At 44.9% G+C, this 25,390-nt stretch overlaps 1 protein-coding gene across 1 annotated transcript; it reads right to left on the bottom strand.

The window, feature by feature from the left end:
- Positions 1–6,624: 6,624 nt before the first annotated feature.
- Positions 6,625–7,278, bottom strand: LOC119328094. Its single transcript, XM_037601131.1, has one exon. It carries the CDS (start codon positions 7,261–7,263, stop codon positions 6,691–6,693), a length of 573 nt encoding a protein of 190 aa, XP_037457028.1. The 5' UTR covers positions 7,264–7,278; the 3' UTR covers positions 6,625–6,690.
- Between the last annotated feature and the right edge of the window lie 18,112 nt (positions 7,279–25,390).

The following is a 25,390-nucleotide window of genomic DNA, read 5'->3' as shown; positions in this document are numbered from 1 at the left end:
TCCGAGTCGTCTTTAGAAAATTTGTTCGTTGCGATTGTGAACTATATATGTGTCTGTTCTTTATGAATGTCCGTGGTATGCAATCATCAAACGTGCACCCAGTTATCGAATTATTTAATTACTTGTACTACTCTGCATGCTCTCCTGACTATCCAACGCTCCTAATTAATCTATCTAGCACTGATAGACTGTGAAAAGAAATATGATTTCTCGCAAAAAAGAAAAAAAATCATCGCCGCAAGTTGTACTCTACGATCGTTCCTTAATGCCGCAAAGTAAGCACACATCGTGTGCATCTTCAACTCATTTGCTATTTCTCTTAAGAAATCTCCAACTTGAAATGTTTTACTTTTTGAGAGAGAGGACCAAAAATGTGGTCAAGTCCTGCTATCTTGTGTGGCGCGCTGGCGCGTTCCTCCAAGGCCAACAGGTACGAGCATGTGCTTTCGAGTGCTCCCGAAAACATGGGGCGAGGGCGAGGCCAATGGCGCGAGCCTCGCATGATCGCGCTCACCATGCCGCGGCCCAGCAACAGTTCCCTTGCATGAAGTTTAGTGCAAAGAACTGACTAAACATGAGTAGATTACAACTTTGGTCGTATAGTAGCCAGTTGGCACGTAACACAATTATTCTCGTACTCAAGAAATGTTCCAATATGATCGGTGCACATGAAAGGTGGGTTGTAGACAAAACCTGTGAATAGTTTGTAATCTAAACCAAACCTAGATCAGTCCATACATGTACAAGTCTATCAATCAAACCAAACTAATCCAAACTATCTATATATCTATCTATCTTCTATACCTATACCTATACCTACCTATACTAACTACAGACTCCCAAGTAATTACCACGTTAATTAAAAATTAGAAGCCATTCATCTGGTGAGACCGAGTTATTACGGTGTAGATCTTCTGAAAAACCTAGGTTAGTTAGAATCGAAAAAAACTATATTAAGCATCTGATTTTCCTAGGAAACATCTCTGGCTATTAGACATGCCCACGCATAACCTAGGTTAGTTAGAATCGAAGAAAAAAACTATATTAAGCATCTGATTTTCCTAGGAAACATCTCTGGCTATTAGACATGCCCACGCATCCTCTCCACCTCTCACACGATCTCTCACGTGTGGGTCATCTTAGTCAGGACCTCATAAAACTATTAACCATCAGATCTTCCTAGGAATCATCTCAAGCCATTAAATTACATAGTCCCACGTGCATACCTCTTCACCTCTCCTAAAATATTTCACGTGCAGGCCATCTCTCCGTCTGAGCGATCTCTATTGGCCGCCTCTTCGACTTGCTGCCGTCGTCCACCCATCTCCGTCACCCTGATCGTGCCTCCTACCGGCGTCAACGATGCCGCAGGTCAGCACGTCCTCTTCTGCCTTCTTTATCCATTATCTCCATCCCCAGGCCAGTTATAGGGGTAGTCTCCTCTTTCTGTGATTGCTGTTGGCCTGTTACAATCATTACTCTCCTCATCTCCTCCACACCGCCTTATGTTTCTTCTTCGATTATCGATTTCCCTTCAATTGTAGAAGAGACAACCACCTTTCTCCATGCTCTCTGTATTGGCTTCAGTCCTCTCTGTATTGGCTTCAGTCCTTTGCCGCAAAACTTTCTAGAACATGTAAACGTCACAGTTATGATATATGTGCTTCGATGATCTTGAAGCTATGTATGCTTATACCTGCGTTAAAAACTTCTTCCATGATCTCCTTGATGTGTAAGCTTAGTTTTTAATGTTCCAATAGCTGGCAAAATATTCTATGAAATTTGCAGCCTACTCAAGAATGACGACTTCACCATTGTGCTCAACTTCTTGGTCGGCTTTCTCATCATCTTAACCTCCCCTCATCGACTCCTTCCGTCCAGGAGCTACACACACTACAGTTTTCTCTCCCTCCTATCTGATTTGGACACCCTCGCTGAAGACCTCAATCTTTCTTCCATGTGCACTTATGTATTAGCCATGGTTTACCCATCACTTGAACCAATCAATGGTTGCATAGGAAATTAGCACGGCGCCATTGCCATTGCTAGACATCGCTTGCATCTGTCAATCCTATAAGGTCTGCAAGGAGCAATGATTGAGTAGGTTTTTTGTTGTGCATCCTGCAGTATGAGACTTGGTCTCTAATGAGCGTGCACATTCTAGGTTTTCACTTTGGGGAGATTTTGATGACATGAGTCCAGTAGTTCCAGACATATCTTAGATACGTATTACTGCGATGGGTAAGATTAGGTGATATACAATTCAATTATGGCATTCAGTTCACCAAAGTGGATGTTCCGCACAGTGAACTCAAACATCTGTTCTAATTTTGTAGGAAAGCCGCTAAGTTGTTTTGGAGCATTATTTGGTTTGTAAAAATCTACTTCTCTAAATTACAAGCGAAATACTACAGTTTTGTTAACTTGGATATGATCTTTCAATTTTATGCTCACAGCTCACGCCATGATCCAACAAGATACGTGCATCTTAGAAGCATAAAATAGGCTCTGTTCTGCTGGAATTCTTTTTTGTAGTGCTATGGAATTCTTTTTTGTAGTGCTATGTACATTTATACATGGAGTAGATATGCATTCAGAGGTCAAGGGCCGACACCTCAGCAGTATTTATTCCAAGCAGCAAGGGAGATCAGAAAAAGACGCTCAAGTTAACCTCTAGGTAGTTCTTCCTCATAGTTATTACTACTTTGTTAATCTAATGATGTTCCTTTGCTAAATTAAGAACATCCATGTGTCAGTTTACTTTCGTACAGTACGTATTCTACTTTGTATGGTGCTCGATCGCACTAGCTGCTATGTAATAAAGATCTGATTAGTAACACAAAGAAACTTCCAGTAAGTTTGTATGTATAGACATATTCAATGATACTAAACTATATGTTGTTGTAGTTGACTATGTTATACGTAAATGTGCAGACTTTATCGTGCTGACAAAGTTCAGTCTCTATTTCTTTCTTTACACAGAAAATATGCCTTTGCACTCATGTATTTCCATTCACATATAATCGATAGAATCATTGTATGATCAAATATTATATATAAATAGAAGGGAAGATGGTATGCCCTGATTAATTCTGACATCATATTCGTTAACATATGTCCTCTTTTACAGAGACGGGATGATAATGAATACATCCTTGGTACGTACACTTTGGACGCTCTTAAGTTCATGTATGGCAGATTTATCTCAATTGTTTCTTTTGCATGACACATTTAATGCAAATTCAGTTTGATCAAATCATCGAAACCACAGCAGGAAAGTCAATTTTAATTCCGGTGATATTTTTAGTAAAGCCATACTAGGCAGAATTCGGTACAGCGGTTCATTATTCATGGCCACTCTTATTTATTTTCTATTTTCAGGTGAGGTAAATTAATTAATTGATGGACAAATATGATGTTTGTCTACACAGATGGTTCCACTTGAAATTATTATATGTTAGTATGAAATGATATTCTTTCGATGTAAAATTACATGCTAGATTATGCATCAATTCAAGAATAACTGAAATTCTTTGTTAGTACACAAAATTATTTTGGCTCAAACCACCACCGGAGCCTCTTTGTTTTTACAAGCTTTTTTGTTCTGTTTTTACAAGCTTGGCATAATGTTCTCCTTCTACACTTCCGTAAGAATGCTAAGATAATGTATTGTACTTCTGAAATATTCATTTATGCAAAAGATAGTTTTGTTCTACTTATATACGAGATCATGGATCATATATTTCAAAACCGTACTGTCTTTGCTAATTGGTTGGTATAGAATTTTTGGTCTTCCAAATAAATATTTGCTTTCGCGCATTACTTGGGCTGAATAAACTAATGGGCTTTTTCGCAAAAAAATAATAAACTAATGGGTTCCACCATATGTGCTAGATTTTCTAAATGGAAAACGAAGTATCAACATATTAGGTGAATGTGTGAATGTTGTTTCAAAAACTGATCAATACCAAAATTTTCATGCCGAACGATTGCTTCTCATTATATTAGAACTACATTTTATATTGTTGTCCTTTTATGCATATATATATATATATATATATATATATATATATATATATATATATATGTTGTAAATGATGTAATATTTTTGTTTCTTCTTTCTAACATTGGATGAGTGTATTAACAAAAACATTGAATGAGTGTATTTGGCTGTTTCATGTTTGCACCCTTTTTTGCCTGCTATTTGGATCTCTAACTATTGTCTGCAGAGCTTTGTATTGTATTTCACTGGTGTCTTGGGTTGTTTTGCATGCTATTTACTATTTTTTTAGTCATGCAATATTATCATGATCATGCAAGGATCAAAATCATAGTTTGTCCCCTATTCATTGCAACTATCCCTTTTTCATGATATTAGCTATAACGTGGTCCAAGACTAGACAACTATAACGTGGGTTGATTAGACGTAGATAGTGATTTGATAAATTGGTGTGCCGTGTGCAGGGGTGTTTGTGTTGACAGGATCAAGGTGAAAGATACATGGGCAGCGTAATCATGCTGCATGGTCTTCCTCCAGATAATTAAATTGTTCTGGTTTCTCTAAAAAAATTGAATTGTCTTGGTTTAGCTTTACTATTTGCTTATACCGAGTTCCTTATTAATCTGTTCTTTAATTTTATTGCAAGTGCATGTGCGAGTCCAATGTTCAAATTTTCCATCCCGTTCAATGCAAAATGTGCAAAGTTACATGATAATTCTTGAAGTACCAAATAAGTTAAATGATTTGATTGATTAATTAATCTATTGTCTAGGTAATACATATAGTTGGTAACAGATAGTGGAATACTTGACAGAGCAACATTTTTCATACATTCTCACTTAACCAATACTATAATTTACATCATTAATGGAGGCTTACATATAGCACCGAAATTATAAAAAACTAGCCCTGCGAATGCACGGGTTGGCGACTAGTTAGTGCTAATTACCAAACTGAACTGCTTGTATTTTTAAACCAAACCAATCCAGCCCATTTCCTAAAATCGGTTTGTGCCCAAAATTTGAAACTATGGACTGCACATGCGCACGTGGATAACTACTGAGTCTATCATACTCATTTCCATAATTGAACACCCAGTCTATTGATGCACCTTGTTGCAGTCAGCGAAGTAGTGGCCGGACATGCCGGCTAGCCTCGGGTGCACAGCTGCGTAACACCAATGCGTATGTACGCGACTTGGTCGCCGGCAGCAGCGTCTTCGTTCGTAGCAACATCGCACCTGTAGAGAGAGAGAGGGAGAGAGAGAGATTGGCCGGAGCTCCAGCCAACGGTAGCCTAGCAGCCCTTAGCCTAGCGGCGGCTGCCCGTCGAGGCTGCATGGACGATTTGGTCGCTCGATTTAGTTTCAGACCGTGAGTTGAAACTGTTTGAGACCAAGCAGCCTATGTCCAGACCAAACCAATCCAGCCCAAAAAAAAGTATAGCCCAGACCAAACTAAATTAACGTAGTGTCCAATCCAATGACAGCCCAATAGGAAACCAAACTGAGCCTGTAGTTTGAATCCAAATTATTCCCAGGTTCTTGTAGTCTCAGACACAGTTAACCAGCGAAGCAAAACCGTTATAATTGAACCAACAACCGACTTCTAACCATGACATATCAGGAGCCTCGATTTAAAAGAAGCTTAATAACTTAACAGATTAGCCTAACCTGGCACCAAATCTTAAATCCACCCCTGACAATAGATCATGCATGTAACACTATATAGCGGTCAGAGCCGGCCCTAAGCCATGGCGAGGAGTGCAGCCGCCTAGGGCCCAGCATGTCCAAGGGCCCACCATACACTCTCTGTGCACATGTATTGACACATTTGAAGGGAAAAATAAACTGAGGAAGGTAGCACTCGCAGCCCATTGACGGTGGAGCCAGCCAATATATCCTAATTGCTTCGTTTTGTGTGAGACAGCGCCGCCGGTTCGTTCTTCTTCCCGTTCAATCTTCTTCCTCTCCCAATTAATTGCACCAAGTGCCTAGGGGGCCGGCACCCAAGCGACGCTCATGAATGGATTGTCAGTTGTATCATCTCCTTGATTTCTTTGCCAGTGAGTTCTGTACTAGTAGTATATAGGTTCTTCTGAAAGTACCCAAGGCGACAAGGCCCTGGTGGTGACCTCCTTGGCACCGGCGACGAGCTGAAGATGCACCACATTCGGCTTGCCGCTAAGGCATTGACACTAGCACCGGTCCATAGGTAAATTGTTCATCCTATGGATTGTCCGTCTTTTCTTGTTTATTGCGAATTATGTGACGATTCTCTTGCATGGAACTCTCACACAAGTAATTGTTTCATGTTAAAGATGATTGACCATCACCACATTACCACATGATGATTATATGTTGCTGGGGGTTTATCTTGTGACATTTCTCTACTGTTCTTGTATGGAAGGTGTTTCTGTTTTTGTTCAAATTTCAAATTGCTACTTCTAGATAGATCATAAAATATTTGTTTAAAATTACTGTTGTGTCATATGGATAGTTTGAACGGACTTGCGGCTGCGACGTGCAGCAGCGAACATGGAGATGTAAGGTGCGACTGTAGGGCCCATTGTACCATGTTCGCACTAGGGCCTCCGAGATGCTAGGGCCGGCCCTGGTAGCGGTGTACTCAATGCTTGGTATTTATTATTTGCTCTCTGGTGTCCGGACTGCCTCTTGATCCATCACACACTCATATGCCTAACAGTTTACCAAGCATGTTCGCTAGCACTGCTTTGTTCCGGTCGGCCACCACCATGGGGTACAGCGGCGTTTTCACCAGAGTCGGCGTCAACAGCCGGTCCCTACACTTCTCCACACTATTTATCACACGCGTGTACTCGTCGGCGAGGCCCGTGAAGCGGCAGCTAGGGAGCGTCTCGTCGGCGATGCGGTCGATGGAGCTGTCGGCCGGTGCGTAGTCGTTCATGCACCCCTCATAGGCGTCTCTCTGCTTGCCGGAGAGCGAGGAGTTGTGGCTGAGCTGGTTGCTCGCGGCGAGCTTTGTGTCGTCGAAGGAATTCGCAGCGGAGTGCGCCGCAAGGATCGCGTATGCGGTGGCCCTCTCCTTGTGCGACGGGGACACGTCAGCACCGCATTGGCGCATCATGCGGATGCAGAGGTCGTATATGAGCTTCGTGCCGCAAGCCTTCTGGCAGGCGGCCACTGCGCCCAGTAACGGGACGTTGGGGCAATCCGTCCGAGCGGCTGCCATGCGAATGGGTACTAGAACGAGGAGGAAGGGAATGATCTTGGCCATAGCCATAGAGCACCCCGCGTCTCTTTGTGGGGTGATATGCTTGTTGTCCGAGCTAGCAAGCACAACATTGCACTATATGTAGTATATATGTGCATTTAAAATCTTTCAAAAAAGATTTTGTACATTTAATTAACTGATTTGATTTTATAATAAATGATATGGAGTAACGATGAAGATGTGATGCACCGATGGTCAACATGTGTACATGATGACAAGTGAGAAAAAGAAACGAGTAAGATTTATTTATTTGACATTAATACCCAATATACTCTACATCAATGATAAAATCTTTACTATTAAAGGGAAATTGACACGTTGTTGTTTGGCACACATATATTAGTGCAAAAAATAATCAAATCAATTTAAAAATCAAGTCATTAATGCAATTAGTTAGTCAGACAATTAATTATGTGCGGAATTAGTTAGGTCCATATAAATAGGCAATATTTTCAAGCCTAATCAATTTAAAACCAAGTCATTAATGCAATTAATTAATTAGGCGGGTAGTTAATTAAGCCCTCGTACAATTAGAAAGAGAGGTTTTTTCCAATTAGGCAGGCAATTAATTAAGTGGGCCAACAGATAATTAGTCCATAGACAGCTAACTACACTCCCATATAATTAGACAGACAATTAATTAATAAGGCACATAGTTAATCATGCCAAATTTTTTAATTAGGCATGTGATTAATTAATTAGGCACACGGTTAATCACGCCGAATCAATTTGAAAGCGCTTACGGGTGAGGACAGCCAGCAGACTCTCGCCGAGGTTGGCGACTGCCAGCAGGCTCTCAGCAACATGGACGACCAACACTTGCCAACATGGACAACAACCACTATGCACTCGCGACAAGGGTAACCAAGCGCCCGCCAATATGTATGATGACTGTGCTCTATAGGACGTCCACATGCTGACGGTTTTTGAAACGTTCGTGGGTGAGGGCAACAGGGGCTTGAGGATGATAATGGTCGAGGGCTCCGACCGCGCCTTTGAGGATGAGAGGTGATGACTAAGGACAAACGGTCACAGGCCACCACTCTTCAAATATTGTATCATTTTGTAGCAACACCGAGGTGTTTAACTAGTAAAGTGTAAATGATTTGTCCAGCGGTGGGATGCCAACACGCGTATTGTGGTACCATGAATACATTTTTTTTAGGCAGAGGAGAGAAAATCTTGCATTCGGTTCCATTTTTTCTCTATGAAGAATAGCCTTTCATTCGAATTTATAGATAAAACCGCATGGCCAAAAAATACAAGGCATTGAGGTAACCCTCTTACAAATATGATCATAGAAAGCTAGACAGGGCAAACATCATCTATTGTGCACGAGGAGCACACGGCTGGATGCTAACAAATTGTTCTCGAGCAGAAGCACATGAGTGGCAGAACCACAAATATAAGCGACCTCAATTGTCGCGGAGAAACGTTCTAGCGCCTCCTGGATGAAACCAGTAGACTGCGCTACCGAGTCCTACCGAATTGCCATCAGAGAGCCTTCTGCCTATCGCTCTGACCATGGAGCACTACCGAGCTACCTGACGACGCAATCACTTGGAAATTTGAAGAAGCAAACAATCCTCCAAACATCGGAACCAATAATGCTTCGAGCAGCGATCCAAACCGGACCAAGAAACGCTGCTGCAACCAGAAGAAATCTTCACCAACAATCCCCCCATGAGGATTACAGCACAAATATGTCATTGTCGTGTCCCCCACAATGGACAAGGGTTTCAATACGGTGCAGAGACAAGAGGACGAAAGGGTACTGTGATGCACCCCATGAGGGATGCGACTGAAAAAATATGTCCTAGAGGCAATAATAAAGTTATTATTTATTTTCTTATATCATGATAAATGTTTATTATTCATGTTAGAATTGTATTAACCGGAAACATGATACATGTGTGAATACGTAGACAAACAGAATGTCACTAGTATGCCTCTACTTGACTAGCTCGTTGATCAAATATGGTTATGTTTCCTGACCATAGACAAATAGTTGTCATTTGATTAACGGGGTCACATCATTAGGAGAATGATGTGATTGACTTGACCCTTCCGTTAGCTTAGCACTTGATCGTTTAATTTGTTGTTATTGCTTTCTTCATGACTTATACATGTTTCTATGACTATGAGATTATGCAACTCTCGTTTACCAGAGGAACACTTTGTGTGCTACCAAACATCACAATGTAACTGGGTGATTATAAAGGTGCTCTACAGGTGTCTCCAAAGGTACTTTTTGGGTTGGCGTATTTCGAGATTAGGATCTGTCACTCCGATTGTCGGAAAGGTATCTCTGGCCCACTCGGTAATGCACATCACTATAAGCCTTGCAAGCAATACAACTAATGAGTTAGTTGCGGGATGATGTATTACGGAACGAGTAAATAGACTTGCTGGTAACGATATTGAACTAGGTATTGAGATACCGACGATCGAAACTCGGGCAAGTAACATACCGATGACAAAGGGAACAACGTATATTGTTATGCGGTTTGACCGATAAAGATCTTCGTAGACTATGTAGGAGCCAATATAAGCATCCAGGTTCCGCTATTGGTTATTGACCGGAGACGTGTCTCGGTCATGTCTACATAGTTCTCGAACCCGTAGGGTCCGCACGCTTAAAGTTAGATGACAGTTATATTATGAGTTTATATGTTTTGATGTACCGAAGGTAGTTCGGAGTCCCGGATGTGATCACGGACATAACGAGGAGTCTTGAAATGGTTGAGACATCAAGATCGATATATTGGACGACTATGTTTGGACACCGGAAAGGTTCCAGAAGGTTTCGGACATTTATCAGAGTACCGGGGGTTACGGGATCCCCCCCCCCCCCCGAGAACTAATGGGCCTTGTTGGGCCTTAGTGGAGAGAGAGAGGGGCTGGCCAGGGCAAGAGGCGCGCCCCCTCCCCTTGAGTCCGAATAGGACAAGGAAAGGGGGAGGGCGGCGCCCCCCTTGCCTTTCCCCTCTCCCACTCCTTCCTTACCCCTCCTCCTTGGATTAGGAAAGGGAGGGGCAAACCTACTTGGAGTAGGTTTCCCCCTCCTAGGGCGCGCCACCCCCTTGGCCGGCCCTCTCCTCCTCACCCCCCTTTATATATGGAGGAGGGGGGCACCCCATAGACACAACAATTGATCTCTTGATCTCTTAGCCGTGTGCGGTGCCCCCCTCCACCATAATCCACCTCAATCATATCTAGTGGTGCTTAGGCGAAGCCCTGCGTCGGTAGAACATCATCATCGTCACCACGCCGTCGTGCTGACGAAACTCTCCCTCAACACTCAGTTGGATCGGAGTTCGAGGGACGTCATCGAGTTGAACGTGTGCAGAACTCGGAGGTGACGTGCGTTCGGTACTTGATCGGTCGGATCGTGAAGACGTACGACTACATCAACCGCGTTGTGCTAACGCTTCTGTTTTCGGTCTACGAGGGTACGTGGACACACTCTCCCCTCTCGTTGCTATGCGTCACCATGATCTTGCGTGTGCGTAGGAAAATTTTGAAATTACTACGTTTCACAACAGTGGTATCAGAGCCAGGTTTTATGCATAGATGTTATATGCACGAGTAGAACACAAGTGAGTTGTGGGCGATACAAGTCATACTGCTTATCAGCATGTCATACTTTGGTTCGGCGGTATTGTTGGATGAAGCGGCCCGGTCCGACATTACGTGTACGTTTACGCGAGACTGGTTCTACCGACGTGCTTTGCACACAGGTGGCTGGCGGGTGTCAGTTTCTCCAACTTTAGTTGAACCAAATGTGGCTACGCCCGGTCCTTGAGAAGGTTAAAACATCACTAACTTGACGAACTATCGTTGTGGGTTTGATGCGTAGGTAAGAACAGTTTTTTCTCAACCCGTAGCAGCCACGTAAAAACTTTGCAACAACAAAGTACAGGGCGTCTAACTTGTTTTTGCAGGGCATGTTGTGATGTGATATGGTCAAGGCATGATGCTATGTTTTATTGTATGAGATGATCATGTTTTGTAACCGAGTTATCGGCAACTGGCAGGAGCCATATGGTTGTGGCTTTATTGTATGCAATGCAATCGCCCTGTAATGATTTACTTTATCACTGAGCGGTAGCGATAGTCATAGAAGCATAAGTTGGCGAGACGAAAACGATGCTACGATGGAGACCAGGTGAAGATGGTGATCATGACGGTGCTTCGGAGATGGAGATCACAAGCACAAGATGATGGTGGCCATATCATATCACTTATATTGATTGCATGTGATGTTTATCTTTTATGGATCTTATGTTGCTTTGATTGACGGTAGCATTATAAGATGATCTCTCACTAAATTATCAAGATATAAGTGTTCTCCCTGAGTATGCACCGTTGCGAAAGTTCTTCGTGTTGAGACACCACGTGATGATCGGGTGTGATAGGCTCTACGTTCAAATACAACGGGTGCAAAACAGTTGCACACGCGGAATACTCAGGTTAAACTTAACGAGCCTAGCATATAATAGATATGGCCTCGGAACACTGAGACCAAAAGGTCGAGCGTGAATCATATAGTAGATATGATCAACATAGTGATGTTCACCATTGAAACTACTCCATCTCACGTGATGATCGGACATGGTTTAGTTGATTTGGATCACGTGATCACTTAGAGGATTAGAGGGATGTCTATCTAAGTGGGAGTTCTTAAGTAATATGATTAATTGAACTAAAATTTATCATGAACTTAGTACCTGATAGTTTCTTGCTTTTCTATGTTGATTGTAGATAGATGGCACGTGTTGTTGTTCCGTTAAATTTTAATGCATTCCTTGAGAAAGCAAAGTTGAAAGATGATGGTAGCAATTACACGAAGTGGGTCCGTAACTTGAGGATTATCCTCATTGCTGCACAGAAGAATTACGTCCTGGAAGCACCGCTAGGTGTACCACCTGCGCCAGCAACTGCAAACATTGTGAATGCCTGGCAGTCACGTGTTGATGACTACTCGATAGTTCAGTGTGCCATGCTTTATGGCTTAGAACCGGGACTTCAACGATGTTTTGAACATCATGGAGCATATGAGATGTTCCAGGAGTTGAAGTTAATATTTCAAGCAAATGCCCAGATTGACAGATATGAAGTCTCCAATAAGTTCTACAGCTGCAAGATGGAGGAGAATAGTTCTATCAGTGAGCATATATTCAGAATGTCTGGGTACTGCAATCACTTGATTCAACTGGGAGTTAATCTTTCGGATGATAGCGTCATTGACAGAATTCTTCAATCACTGCCACCAAACTACAAGAGCTTCGTGATGAACTATAACATGCAAGGGATGGATAAGACGATTCCTGAGCTCTTCGCAATGCTAAAGGTTGCAGAGGTAGAAATCAAGAAGGAGCATCAAGTGTTGATGGTCAATAAGACCACCAGAAAAAGGGCAAAGGGAAGAAGAAGGGAAAGTTCAAGAAGAATGGCAAACAAGTTGCTGCTCAAGAGAAGAAACCCAAGTCTGGACCTAAGCCTGAGACTGAGTGCTTCTACTGCAAGCAGACTGGTCACTGAAAGCGGAACTGCCCCAAGTATTTGGCGGATGAGAAGGATGGTAAGGTGAACAAAGGTATATGTGATATACATGTTATTGATGTGTACCTTACTAATGCTCGCAGTAGCACCTGGGTATTTGATACTGGTTCTGTTGCTAATATTTGCAACTCGAAACAGGGGCTACGGATTAAGGGAAGATTGGCTAAGGACGAGGTGACAATGCACGTGGGAAATGGTTCCAAAGTTGATGTGATCGCAGTCGGCACGCCACCTCTACATCTACCTTCGGGATTAGTTTTAGACCTGAATAATTGTTATTTGGTGCCAGCATTGAGCATGAACATTATATCTGGATCTTGTCTAATGTGAGACGGTTATTCATTTAAATCAGAGAATAATGGTTGTTCTATTTATATGAGTAATATCTTTTATGGTCATTGTCGGTGTCAAAACCGGCGGATCTCGGGTAGGTGGTCCCGAACTGTGCATCTAAGCCGGATGGTAACAGGAGGCAGGGGACACAATGTTTTACCCAGGTTTGGGCCCTCTTGATGGAGGTAAAACCCTACGTCCTGCTTGATTAATATTGATGATATGGGTAGTACAAGAGTAGATCTACCACGAGACCAGAGAGGCTAAACCCTAGAAGCTAGCCTATGGTATGATTGTATGTTGTGGTTGTTGTCCTACGGACTAAACCCCTCCGGTTTATATAGACACCGGAGAGGGTTAGGGTTACACAAGGTCGGTTACAAAGGAGGAGATATACATATCTGTATTGCCTAGCTTGCCTTCCACGCCAAATAGAGTCCTATCCGGACACAAGACGAAGTCGTCAATCTTGTATCTTCATAGTCTAACAGTCCGGCCAAAGGATATAGTCCGGCTGTCCGAAGACCCCCTAATCCATGACTCTCTCAGTAGCCCATGAACCAGGCTTCAATGACGACGAGTCCGGCGCGCAGTATTGTCTTCGGCATTGCAAGGCGGGTTCCTTCTCCAAATACAACACAGAAGAATTTGAATACGATGATAGTGCACGACCCTGCAAAATAAGTTCCACATACCACCGTAGAGAGAATAATATTTTCGCAAATCTAATTTGTTGACTTGTTTTGGCAGCATGACGTTATGTCATGGCCCGGTGATTATTCGAACTGTTTTTCTTCAACCAACTCCACACATAACGCGGTTTCTTGACACTTTGTTTCAAAACAGAGATCGTGTTCCCCCAATTACGGGATTCTCGTTACTACGGTCGTGGGTAACCCAACCGTGTCTAGGACTCCTAGATTATAGGCAAGTCCCAAACGGCTATGGAGAGGGCGCTTGATATTCACCCTCTTTATAAAGGGACAAGGTTTTCGCTTTTTCCCTCTTGTGCTTAATCGAACCCCTCCCCCGCCTCGAGTTCTAACACCCAAAGCCCAGGTCAGGTGCTCCGGATCTTCAATCATGTCCGGATCCAGCCTTCAAGGCTGGTGGATGCCCTCCTCCGTCACGGAAGAGGATATCAAGAAGTTGAGGGAGGCCAGATACCTGACCGCCAAGGTTTCGCATCGGCTGCCTGCTCGAGAGCAGGTCATCCCTACTCCCGAACCCAACGAGAACGTCGTGTTCGTCTCCCACTTCCTCCGAGGCCTAGGCCTCACTCTGGATCCCTTCGTCATGGGTTTGATGTTCTATTACGGGCTAGATTTCCATGATCTAGCTCCGGACTCCTTTCTCCACATCTCGACATTTATTGTCGTGTGTGAGGCCTTCCTCCGCATTACCCCCCCACTTCGGCCTGTGGCTCAAGACCTTTGAAGTGAAGCCAAAGATGATTGAGGGGCAACATATAGCATGCGGAGGCGCGTCAATAGGCAAGATGGCAGGAGCTCCATGGCCGAAAGGTTCCTTTCCATAGGTGTCTGAATTATGGCAACGGGAGTGGTTTTACGTCACGGCTCCCAGAAGTGCCAAGTGGGCGGCTGCCCCCACTTTTCGCTCTGGCCCCCCACCACAACTGATGTCATCGATTAGCAGAGGTCTGAGCTGGGGTTCAGCCAAGGACATGCCTATACTGCAAAGCCGCATTCAAGATCTCTTCGAGGGAGATTTTAATTTGGTTGTGGTAATGCAAGTTATGCTGGTTCACCGAGTCCAGCCTTGCAAACGCCAGCCCCTTCGCTTGTGGGAGTTCAACCCAGAAGGACCGGGCGCCATTCAAAGTTTCCTCGGCCTGACACACGAGGAGATGTACAAGTCATTCTTCGGACCTCAAATAGAGTGTCCGGATACTACCGAGGACGTGGGCGTGAGCAGTAACCGCGCCGCCGAACAAGTAAGAAATCCTCTAGCCAAACACACAGTCCTTTATTCATCATGAAGTTATTTCTGAGAGATCGCTCTTTGACCAGGACTGGCTAACAAAGGCGAAGATGATTCGGTGTTCGGCCCCCCTCCCTGGGGGTTTGGAAAATCCGGTATTAGAAAAGATGCTCGAGCTCACACCTTGCCCGGAGCCCTCAAAGGAAGCTACAGGGGGAATAATATGGGCGGAAGCGGGCCCCCATCGCTGCCAGTTCCAACCGAGGGAATGAGCGCCTCCATGAAGGAGGATAACCGCGGGAGGAAGAGGACTGCTTCCGAGGATCTGGAAGCCGAGGCCTCCAAACGGGAGAAGAAGTCCCCAGCAGAGGGTCCTGCCTCGGGGGGTGCTCTTGCCGCACAAAGTCCGCGGGGGGATCAGCCCTCCAACGAGTCGTAAGTGATCCAAAAAATACTTTAATGGTGAAGGTATACTATCTTTCTTCTGAGAAAATAAATGCCGCATATATCTTGCAGTTCGGGTCTTAGCCCTTCTCAGCTGAGCTCGCCTTCGGGGGATCTTCTTCCGAAGATGATGGAGAGCGAAACGCCTCCCCCGGACTCCTCCACTCAAGAAGCAGGCGACCCCGAAGTGTCGTCACGGAGGGCCTCTCCGGATCCGGTGAGGCCAGAAGATAATCCCATAGACCCCCGAAGTCCCCAGCATCCGGCTCTCAAAGAGAGCGAACAAAAGAGTCTGGCACCGTCTGGTATGTGGTCGGACGTTCTGAGGGAGCTGTTGGGGCGAGCGGCCATCTCAGAAGAACACCGTACAATGATGGGTACGGTGATGGAAAGGATCTCATCTGCCGAAAGCAGGTTGCATGATGCCTTTATGAGTCTACTAACGGGCTTTGAGGTACGTAAAATGATATACATTTGTGATGGTACCACACATTTTTAGGTGTGCCCTATGTAGATAGTAGCCCCTGAGACTCTGGTTGTCGCCGAGAACGGCGGCGAACAGACGATCATAGTCCCAGGCAATAACCAGACTGCCTTTATGTGCAGGTGGTGGAAGCTCCGGTGGCTAGCCGGACTAGTGAGTTTGCCGAATTAAAACGGCAACTGGATGCGGCAGACGCCGACATCGAGCTTGTTAACAAGCGGTTTGACGAATCACAAGGTAAGTAATGTTTTCTGGTGAATGTCACACAATAAGAGCAGCATGATGCCAGTATCTTTAATATGACTGCAGACGGAGCTGCCACCGTGGAGACCCTTCGGGCGGAGCTCGCCCGAGCCAAGGAACAAGCGAGGATTAGTAATGCGGCTGCTTTGAAGGCGGTCAAAGAGTTGAAAGCTGAGAAGTCCGCACATTGTGAGAGCCAAGAGAAGATGGCCAAGATGGCCGTAGAATTAAAAGACACTTCCGACCATTGCCGGCTCCTTGAAAAAGAAAATCGAGCGAAGGCAACGGACCTTGAGAAGGCCACGATGGCGGACAAAGACACCCGCTCTGCTATGAGAGCGAGGAAGGAGATGCGGGAAGCCGGGGATATTGCGGCTGGGAAGCCCTTCATGCTACGGAGGAAGTTCGGAGATCCACGGTATGCCCCTCTGGATCGGCTGTCGAGTTCGGCAGATGCGTATATGGACTTGGCGGCGAGCGTTGCCGATGCGGCCAAATACTTCCAAGGTCAAACAGATCGTGAAGTGTACAAGCTGTTCTAGTCGCAATTCAACGTTCCAGAGCATCCGCTTCCATTGACTGATCAGCTAGCCGAATGGACCGAACTAAATAGGTTGTCCGGACTCGCCATGAGGTCTGTTGTGGATCAGCTATGGCCGGAAAAGTCAAAGCCGAACAGCTATTTCAGCTTAGTGCAACAGTTCCTTGGTGCGGTGCCACGCATTAATGCGATGAAGAGGTCGGCGTGCATAGAAGGCTCGCGGATGGCCCTTGCCCGTTTTAAAGCATACTAGGCGGAGATGGACGCTACCACTGTTGCGGCGCAGGGTTCGGCCATAGGCCGAGTGGCTGCTGAGCACTATTTCGAGGAGGTTCTCGAGGGTGCTCGTTTGATAGAGGCCCAGTGCTCGAAAAATATTATGTTTGAGTGATATGTATTCCCATTGTAAACACAATGTTTTTATGAAATTTATTAAGGCTGTGTTTATACTTTTACCTGAAAGTAATATGATGCCTCCTGTGCGGCCATTTATGTATACATGTGTATAACCTGAAAGATTGCAGTCGTCGGCTTCAGCCCCCACGCATATAATGCGGAGGTGCTCGCAAAAAATGCGTGTTCACACTTAACCCAACGTCTTGGTCCTATTAAGGAGGTGATAGCACAGCGAACAAGGCAACCGGACTATAATGCTTTAACACTTTCACTTAGCCATAGGAGTTTGACAGTGGGGCTACTAGATAGCCCCTGGTGGCTCCGCACTCTCCTGATCTCGGGGTGCGTACATGCCTGGCCGGAAAACGGCCCTTCGTTAAGGCGGAGGAATTCTATCATTCCGATAGGTCATCGAGTGGTTGGCCAGTCTCACGCTATATCATGACAGTCAGTTTTCGGCTTTCTCCACTGAGGTGCTCGTCCGGATGAACCAAGGCACAATCGCAGTAGTTCTCCTAGTGCTGCCTTAGCCGATAAAGTAGAATGTAAGGCACCAAAACACAGGAGCCGGGCAAACCCAACATTTGACCAAAGACAATGATTCGGAGTTGATGCATATAAGGCCAAACTCGCGATGCCGAACACTCCCTAAGGTATTCGGTCTTTATGGTATAAACCGGGCCTAAATAGTTCCCTTTGTAAGAAGCCCCTTGTGTCTAGCTACGTGCATTATTCTGACGTGGCCACATGCCAAGACGTCAGCATCCTTCTCAATTGTACTGAGAATTCGAGGGATGTGTATCAACAAGAGACAGTAAAAAAGGTTTACGCGGGGTCTTAATCTAAAAAGAATCCTTGGAGCGGGTCCCTGCTGCACGTCTGCGCCTGTGTCTCCGTTGTGCCGTATCCTGGATGGGTGTAGCACGATGATCATCTGTAAAAGAGAGGAACTTAGGTGAAAAAGTTGTCATGCAAAAAGATAGTTTTTAAAGAAACCATGTATAACTAGAAATGAGTAGAAATTGCCACTTGTCTGCGCGCGTTGAGCCCCTTGTATTTGTAATAGGGGTGTGGACATCAATCCAGTACAATTTACATATAGCAGCGCCGGGCTCGTCTAACCGCGTCCGTGGTCTTGATGACCTATCAAATGCTTTTAGTTGGTGAGGCCGTTTTTAGTGTGCGGCTACCAAGGCAGTCGCATTCTTTTCGGCACGCAAAGATCACTTAATACTTCCGTTCACTGTAATGATGCCACGTGGACCGGGCATCTTGAGCGTGAGGGAAGCGTAATGCGGTATTGCATTAAAGCGAGCAAAAGCTTCGTGTCCAAGTAGTGCTTGATAATCGCATTGGAACGGAGCAATGTGGAAGGTTAAATGTTCGCTATGGGGGTTATCGGGGAAGCCGAATATAACCTTTAGTAGCAGGGAGCCCGTGCAGTGAGCCCCTGGGACTGGCGTTACTCCTTTAAAGATAGTGTTGCTATGGCAAATTTTCGTTGGGTCTATCACCATTTCGCGGATTGTATCCTGGTATATCAGGTTTAAACTGCTGCCACCGTCCATCAGGACTCGTGTAAAGTGGTATCCGTCAATTATTGGGTCTAATACCAGGGGAGCCCATCCTGCCCGCCGGATACTTGCTGAGTAATCACGATGGTCAAAGGTGATCGGTTGGGACGACCAGTGGCAGGGTTTCACGGTGATAGGCCCTTGGGCATATTTATCTGGGAGGGCCGCTTTGCTTCCCTTGATCACGTGTAATACATTGACTGTTTTGACTTCTGATGGAAACTTCTTTTGTTCCCCAGTGTCTTGCTTGAGAGGCTCATCCTCATCTTCGCTTGGTGTATCCTCCCTCTTGTGTACAGCGTTGAGCTTGTTGGACTGCTTGAAGACCCAACATTCTCTGTGGGTATGATTAGCGGGTTTACCAGGGGTGCTATGGATCTGACATACTTGGTCCAGAATTTTTTTCAGGCTGGACAGTTCATCTCTGGCGCCTTTAGAGGGCGGCTTTTGCTGACCTGACCGAGAGTTTTGGAATCCGGCGTGTACCGTCGTGCTCTTCAGGCTGTCTTCTTTATTCCGACGCTTATTATTTTTGCTGCGCCGTGATTTCCCATTTTCATCTCTAACTTCGGATGTGCTTGGGTCGCTGGTGCTGCATCTGGCTAGCCAGTTGTCCTAACCCGCGCAAAAGCAGGTCATGAGGCTTGTTAATGCTGCCATTGTTCTCGGCTTTTCTTGGCCGAGGTGTCTGGCAAGCCATTCGTCGCGGACGCTATGCTTAAAAGCTTCCAAGGCTTCGGCGTCCGGGCAGTCAACTATTTGGTTCTTCTTAGTAAGAAACCTGTTCCAAAGCTTTCGGGCTGACTCTCCGGGCTATTGAGTTATATGACTCAAATCGTCCGCATCCGGGGGTCGGACATAAGTCCGTAGAAAATTTGCCCGAAAAGCGTCTTCGAGCTCTTCCCAGCTTCCAATGGAGTTTTTGGGGAGGCTTTTAAGCCAGTGCCGAGCATATAGTCCTCAATCCAGACCCCAGGGTCTGTTGTTCCGTCGTATGCCTCTATGTTTATGGGTTTGAATCCCTCTGGAAATTCATGGTCCAGCACCTCATCGGTGAAACATAGGGAGTGTGCGGCACCCCTGTATCTGGGTGTACCGCGTTGTTCTGATGTTTGTTGTGTTACATCATATGCTGGGGCGCGCTTGCGTGGTCCATAGATGGATCTGGTTGCGTCGTCCTTTTGGTGCGAGCCCTCATGTGGATCGTGTATCGGCTTGTGAGTGGCGTTATTTGCCGCTCCATGCTGGCCGTGAGGTCGTCTATCCGGCCAGGTGGCCGTTTTGATTTTTGGTTGTGGGGGATCTAGGGCCTCCTCATCGAACTCGGGTAGCAATTTCCGCTTTGGGTAGCTCTTGGTGGGGCGATTACCACCATACTTCGCTGCTGTGTTGAGTACTTTACTCCATCTGATTTGGAGTGTGTCCTGCGCAGCCTTGAGCCTTTGCTTCTGCTTTTTCAGACTCCTCACGGTGGCAACAAGCCTTTGACGGGCATTCTGCTGCTCCGGGTGCCTGTCCGGCGTTATGTCATCCGGACTATTATCTTTGACAGAATTGGTTTGTTCGGTTTGATTCTCCATATTGCCGTGGTCCCGCAGTGGTTCGCCCTGCTCCAACGCTGGGTCTGTATGATCATTATTTCTGCCGAGGCGGGATTTGGGGTGGCGCTTACGCCGCCGCTTTGACTGCTTCTCGAGGGGACAAGCCTTCGTTGTGTCCTTCCGTTCCTCGTCGTCGTCTTCTTTTGGTGTGTCCACCATGTATACGTCATATGATGAGGTGGACGTCCAGCGCCCTGTGGGCGGTGGTTCCTCTTCGCCTCCCGCATCGTCGTTCATACCGTCGATGTCTTCGGAGTCGAAGTCGAGCATGTCGGTTGAGTCATCGACAGTGGCTACTAAGTGGGTGGTGGGTGGGCCTCGAATTTCTTTGTCGTCCGCGTCCCAATCCTGCTGGACATAGTTCGTCCAGGATTCTCCTGACAAGGAGAGAGACCTTAATGAGTTCAGTATGTCGCCAAAGGGCGAGTGCTGAAAAATATCCGCGGAGGTAAAATCCATGATCGGCGCCCAATCAGATTCAATGAAAGCACCAATGTCGGTGTCAAAACCGGCGGATCTCGGGTAGGGGGTCCCGAACTGTGCGTCTAAGCCGGATGGTAACAGAAGGCAGGGGACACAATGTTTTACCCAAGTTCGGGCCCTCTTGATGGAGGTAAAACCCTACGTCATGCTTGATTAATATTGATGATATGGGTAGTACAAGAGTAGATCTACCACGAGATCAGAGAGGCTAAACCCTAGAAGCTAGCCTATGGTATGATTGTATGTTGTGGTTGTTGTCCTACGGACTAAAACCCTCCGGTTTATATAGACACCGGAGAGGATTAGGGTTACACAAGGTCGGTTACAAAAGAGGAGATATCCATATCCGTATTGCCTAGCTTGCCTTCCACGCCAAGTAGAGTCCTATCCGGACACGAGACAAAGTCTTCAATCGTGTATCTTCATAGTCTAACAGTCCGGCCAAAGGATATAGTCCGGCTGTCCGGAGACCCCCTAATCCAGGACTCCCTCAGTCATGCACCCTCGAAGAGTGGTCTATTTCTATTGAATCTCGATAGTAGTGATACACATATTCATAATATTGAAGCCAAAAGATGCAGAGTTGATAATGATAGTGCAACTTATTTGTGGCACTACCGTTTAGGTCATATCGGTATAAAGCGCATGAAGAAACTCCATACTGATGGACTTTTGGAACCACTTGATTATAAATCACTTGGAACTTGCCAACCGTGCCTCATGGGCAAGATGACTAAAATTCCGTTCTCCGGAACTATGAGCGAGCAACAGATTTGTTGGAAATCATACATACAGATATGTGTGGTCCGATGAATATTGAGGCTCGTGACGGGTATCATTATTTTCTCACCTTCACAGGTGATTTAAGCAGATATGGGTATATCTACTTAATGAAACATAAGTCTGGAACATTTAAAAAGTTCAAAGAATTTCAGAGTGAAGTTGAAAATCATCATAACAAGAAAATAAAGATTCTATGATCTGATCGTGCAGGAGAATATTTGAGTTACGAGTCTGGTCTTCATTTGAAACAATGCGGAATAGTTTCGCAACTCACGCCACCCAGAACACCACAGCATAATGGTGTGTCCAAATGTCGTAATCGAACTTTACTAGATATGGTGCGATCTATGATGTCTCTTACTGATTTACCGCTATCATTTTGGGGTTATGCTCTAGAGATAGCTGCATTCACATTAAATAGGGCACCATCAAAATTCGTTGAGACAACGCCTTATGAACTATGGTTTGGCAAGAAACCAAAGTTGTCGTTTCTTAAAGTTTGGGGCTGCGATGCTTATGTGAAAAAGCTTCAACCTGATAAGCTCGAACCCAAATCAGAGAAATGTGTCTTCATAGGATACCCAAAAGAGACTGTTGGGTACACCTTCTATCACAGATCTGAAGGCAAGACTTTTGTTGCTAAATTTAGAATCTTTCTAGAGAAGGAGTTTCTCTCGAAAGAAGTGAGTGGGAGGAAAGTAGAACTTGATGAGGTAACTATACCTGCTCCCTTATTGGAAAGTAGTTCATCACAGAAACTGGTTCATGTGACACCTACACCAATTAGTGAGGAAGTTAATGATGATGATCATGAAACTTCAGATCAAGTTGTTACTGAACCTCGTAGGTCAACCAGAGTGAGATCCGCACAAGAGTGGTACAGTAATCCTGTTCTGGAGGTTATGTTGCTAGACCATGACGAACCTACGAACTATGAAGAAGCGATGGTGAGCCCAGATTCCGCAAAATGGCTTGAAGCCATGAAATCTGAGATGGGATCCATGTATGAGAATAAAGTGTGGACTTTGGTTGACTTGCCCGTTGATCAGCAAGCCATCGAGAATAAATGGATCTTCAAGAAGAAGACTGACGCTGATGGTAATGTTACTATCTATAAAGCTCGACTTATTGCAAAAGGTTTTTGACAAGTTTAAGGGATTTACTACGATGAGACCTTCTCACCCGTAGCGATGCTAAAGTCTGTCCGAATCATGTTAGCAATTGCCGCATTTTATGATTATGAAATTTGGCGAATGGATGTCAAAACTGCATTCCTGAATGGATTTCTGGAAGAAGAGTTGTATATGATGCAATCGGAAGGTTTTGTCAATCCAAAGGGAGCTAACAAAGTGTGCAAGCTCCAGTGATCCATTTATGGACTGGTGCAAGCCTCTCGGAGTTGGAATAAATGTTTTGATAGTGTGATCAAAGCATATGGTTTTATACAGACTTTTGGAGAAGTATGTATTTACAAGAAAGTGAGTGGGAGCTCTGTAGCATTTCTAATTTTATATGTGGATGACATATTGTTGATTGGAAATGATATAGAATTTCTGGATAGCATAAAAGGATATTTGAATAAAAGTTTTTCAATGAAAGACCTCGGTGAAGCTGCTTATATATTGGGCATCAAGATCTATAGTGATAGATCAAGATGCTTAATTGGACTTTAACAAAGCACATACCTTGACAAAGTTTTGAAGAAGTTCAAAATGGATCTAGCAAAGAAAGGGTTCTTGCCTGTGTTACAAGGTGTGAAGTTGAGTAAGACTCAATGCCCGACCACTGCAGAAGATAGAGAGAAAATGAAAGATGTTCCCTATGCTTCAGCCATAGGCTCTATCATGTATGCAATGCTGTATACTAGACCTGATGTGTGCCTTGCTATTAGTTTAGCAGGGAAGTACCAAAGTAATTCAGGAGTGGATCACTGGACAACGGTCAAGAACATCCTAAAATACCTGAAAAGGACGAATGATATGTTTCTCGTTTATGGAGGTGACAAAGAGCTCGTCGTAAATGGTTACGTCGATGCAAGCTTTGACACTGATCCGGACGATTCTAAATCGCAAACTTTATTAAATGGTGGGGCTGTCAGTTGGTGCAGTTCTAAACAAAGCGACATAGCAGGATCTACATGTGAAACGGAGTACATAGCTGCTTCGGAAGCAGCAAATGAAGGAGTTCATATCCGATCTAGGTGTCATACCTAGTGCATCGGGTCCAATGAAAATATTTTGTAACAATACTGGTGCAATTGCTTTGGCAAAGGAATCCAGATTTCACAAGAGAACCAAGCACATCAAGAGACGCTTCAACTCCATCCGGGATCAAGTCCAGGTGGGAGACATAGAGATTTGCAAGATACATACGGATCTGAATGTTGCAGACCCGTTGACTAAGCCTCTTCCACGAGCAAAACATGATCAGCACCAAGGCTCCATGTGTGTTAGAATCATTACTGTGTAATCTAGATTATTGACTCTAGTGCAAGTGGGAGACTGAAGGAAATATGCCCTAGAGGCAATAATAAAGTTATTATTTGTTTCCTTATATCATGATAAATGTTTATTACTCATGCTAGAATTGTATTAACCGGAAACATGATACATGTGAGAATACGTAGACAAACAGAATGTCACTAGTATGCCTCTACTTGACTAGCTCGTTGATCAAATATGGTTATGTTTCCTGACCATAGACAAAGAGTTGTCATTTGATTAACGGGGTCACATCATTAGGAAAATGATGTGATTGACTTGACCCATTCTGTTAGCTTAGCACTTGATTGTTTAGTTTGTTGCTATTGCTTTCTTCATGACTTATACATGTTTCTATGACTATGAGATTATGTAACTCCCATTTACCGGAGGAACACTTTGTGTGCTACCAAACGTCACAACGTAACTGGGTGATTATAAAGGTTCTCTATAGGTGTCTCCAAAGGTACTTGTTGGGTTGGCGTATTTCGAGATTAGGATTTGTCACTCCGATTGTCGTAAAGGTATCTCGGGCCCACTCGGTAATGCACATCACTATAAGCCTTGAAAGCAATGCAACTAATGAGTTAGTTGCGGGATGATGTATTACGAAACGAGTAAAGAGACTTGCCGGTAACGAGATTGAACTAGGTATTGAGATACCGACGATCGAATCTCGGGCAAGTAACATACCGATGACAAAGGGAACAACGTATGTTGTTATGCGGTTTGACCGATAAAGATCTTCGTAGAATATGTAGGAGCCAATATGAGCATCCAGGTTCTGCTATTGGTTATTGACCGAAGACGTGTCTCGGTCATGTCTACATAGTTCTCGAACCCGTAGGGTCCGCACGCTTAAAGTTAGATGATGGTTATATTATGAGTTTATATGTTTTGATGTACCGAAGGTAGTTAGGAGTTCCGGATGTGATCATGGACATAATGAGGAGTCTTGAAATGGTCGAGACATCAAGATCGATATATTGGACGGATATGTTTGGACACCGGAAAGGTTCCGGAAGGTTTCGGACATTTATCGGAGTACCGGGGGTTACGGGAACACCCCCCCCCCCTCGGGAAATAATGGGCCTTGTTGGGCCTTAGTGGAGAGAGAGAGGGGGGCCGGCCAGGGCAAGAGGCGCGCCCCCTCCCCTTGAGTCCGAATAGGACAAGGAAAGGGGGGCGCCCCCTTGCCTTTCCCCTCTCCCACTCCTTCCTTCCCCCTCCTTCTTGGATTAGGAAAGGGAGGGGCAAACCTACTTGGA

Source organism: Triticum dicoccoides, chromosome 7A (genome assembly GCF_002162155.2).
Source record: "Triticum dicoccoides isolate Atlit2015 ecotype Zavitan chromosome 7A, WEW_v2.0, whole genome shotgun sequence".
In the NCBI taxonomy this organism is placed as follows: domain Eukaryota; kingdom Viridiplantae; phylum Streptophyta; class Magnoliopsida; order Poales; family Poaceae; genus Triticum; species Triticum dicoccoides.
The sequence above is the reverse complement of the archived record's forward strand: the minus strand, read 5'-3'. Positions and strand labels throughout refer to the sequence as shown.

Coding starts and splice junctions, on each gene's coding strand:
- LOC119328094 (XM_037601131.1), bottom strand. CDS start 7,263: ATGGCTATGGCCAAGATCATTCCCTTCCTCCTCGTTCTAGTACCCATT.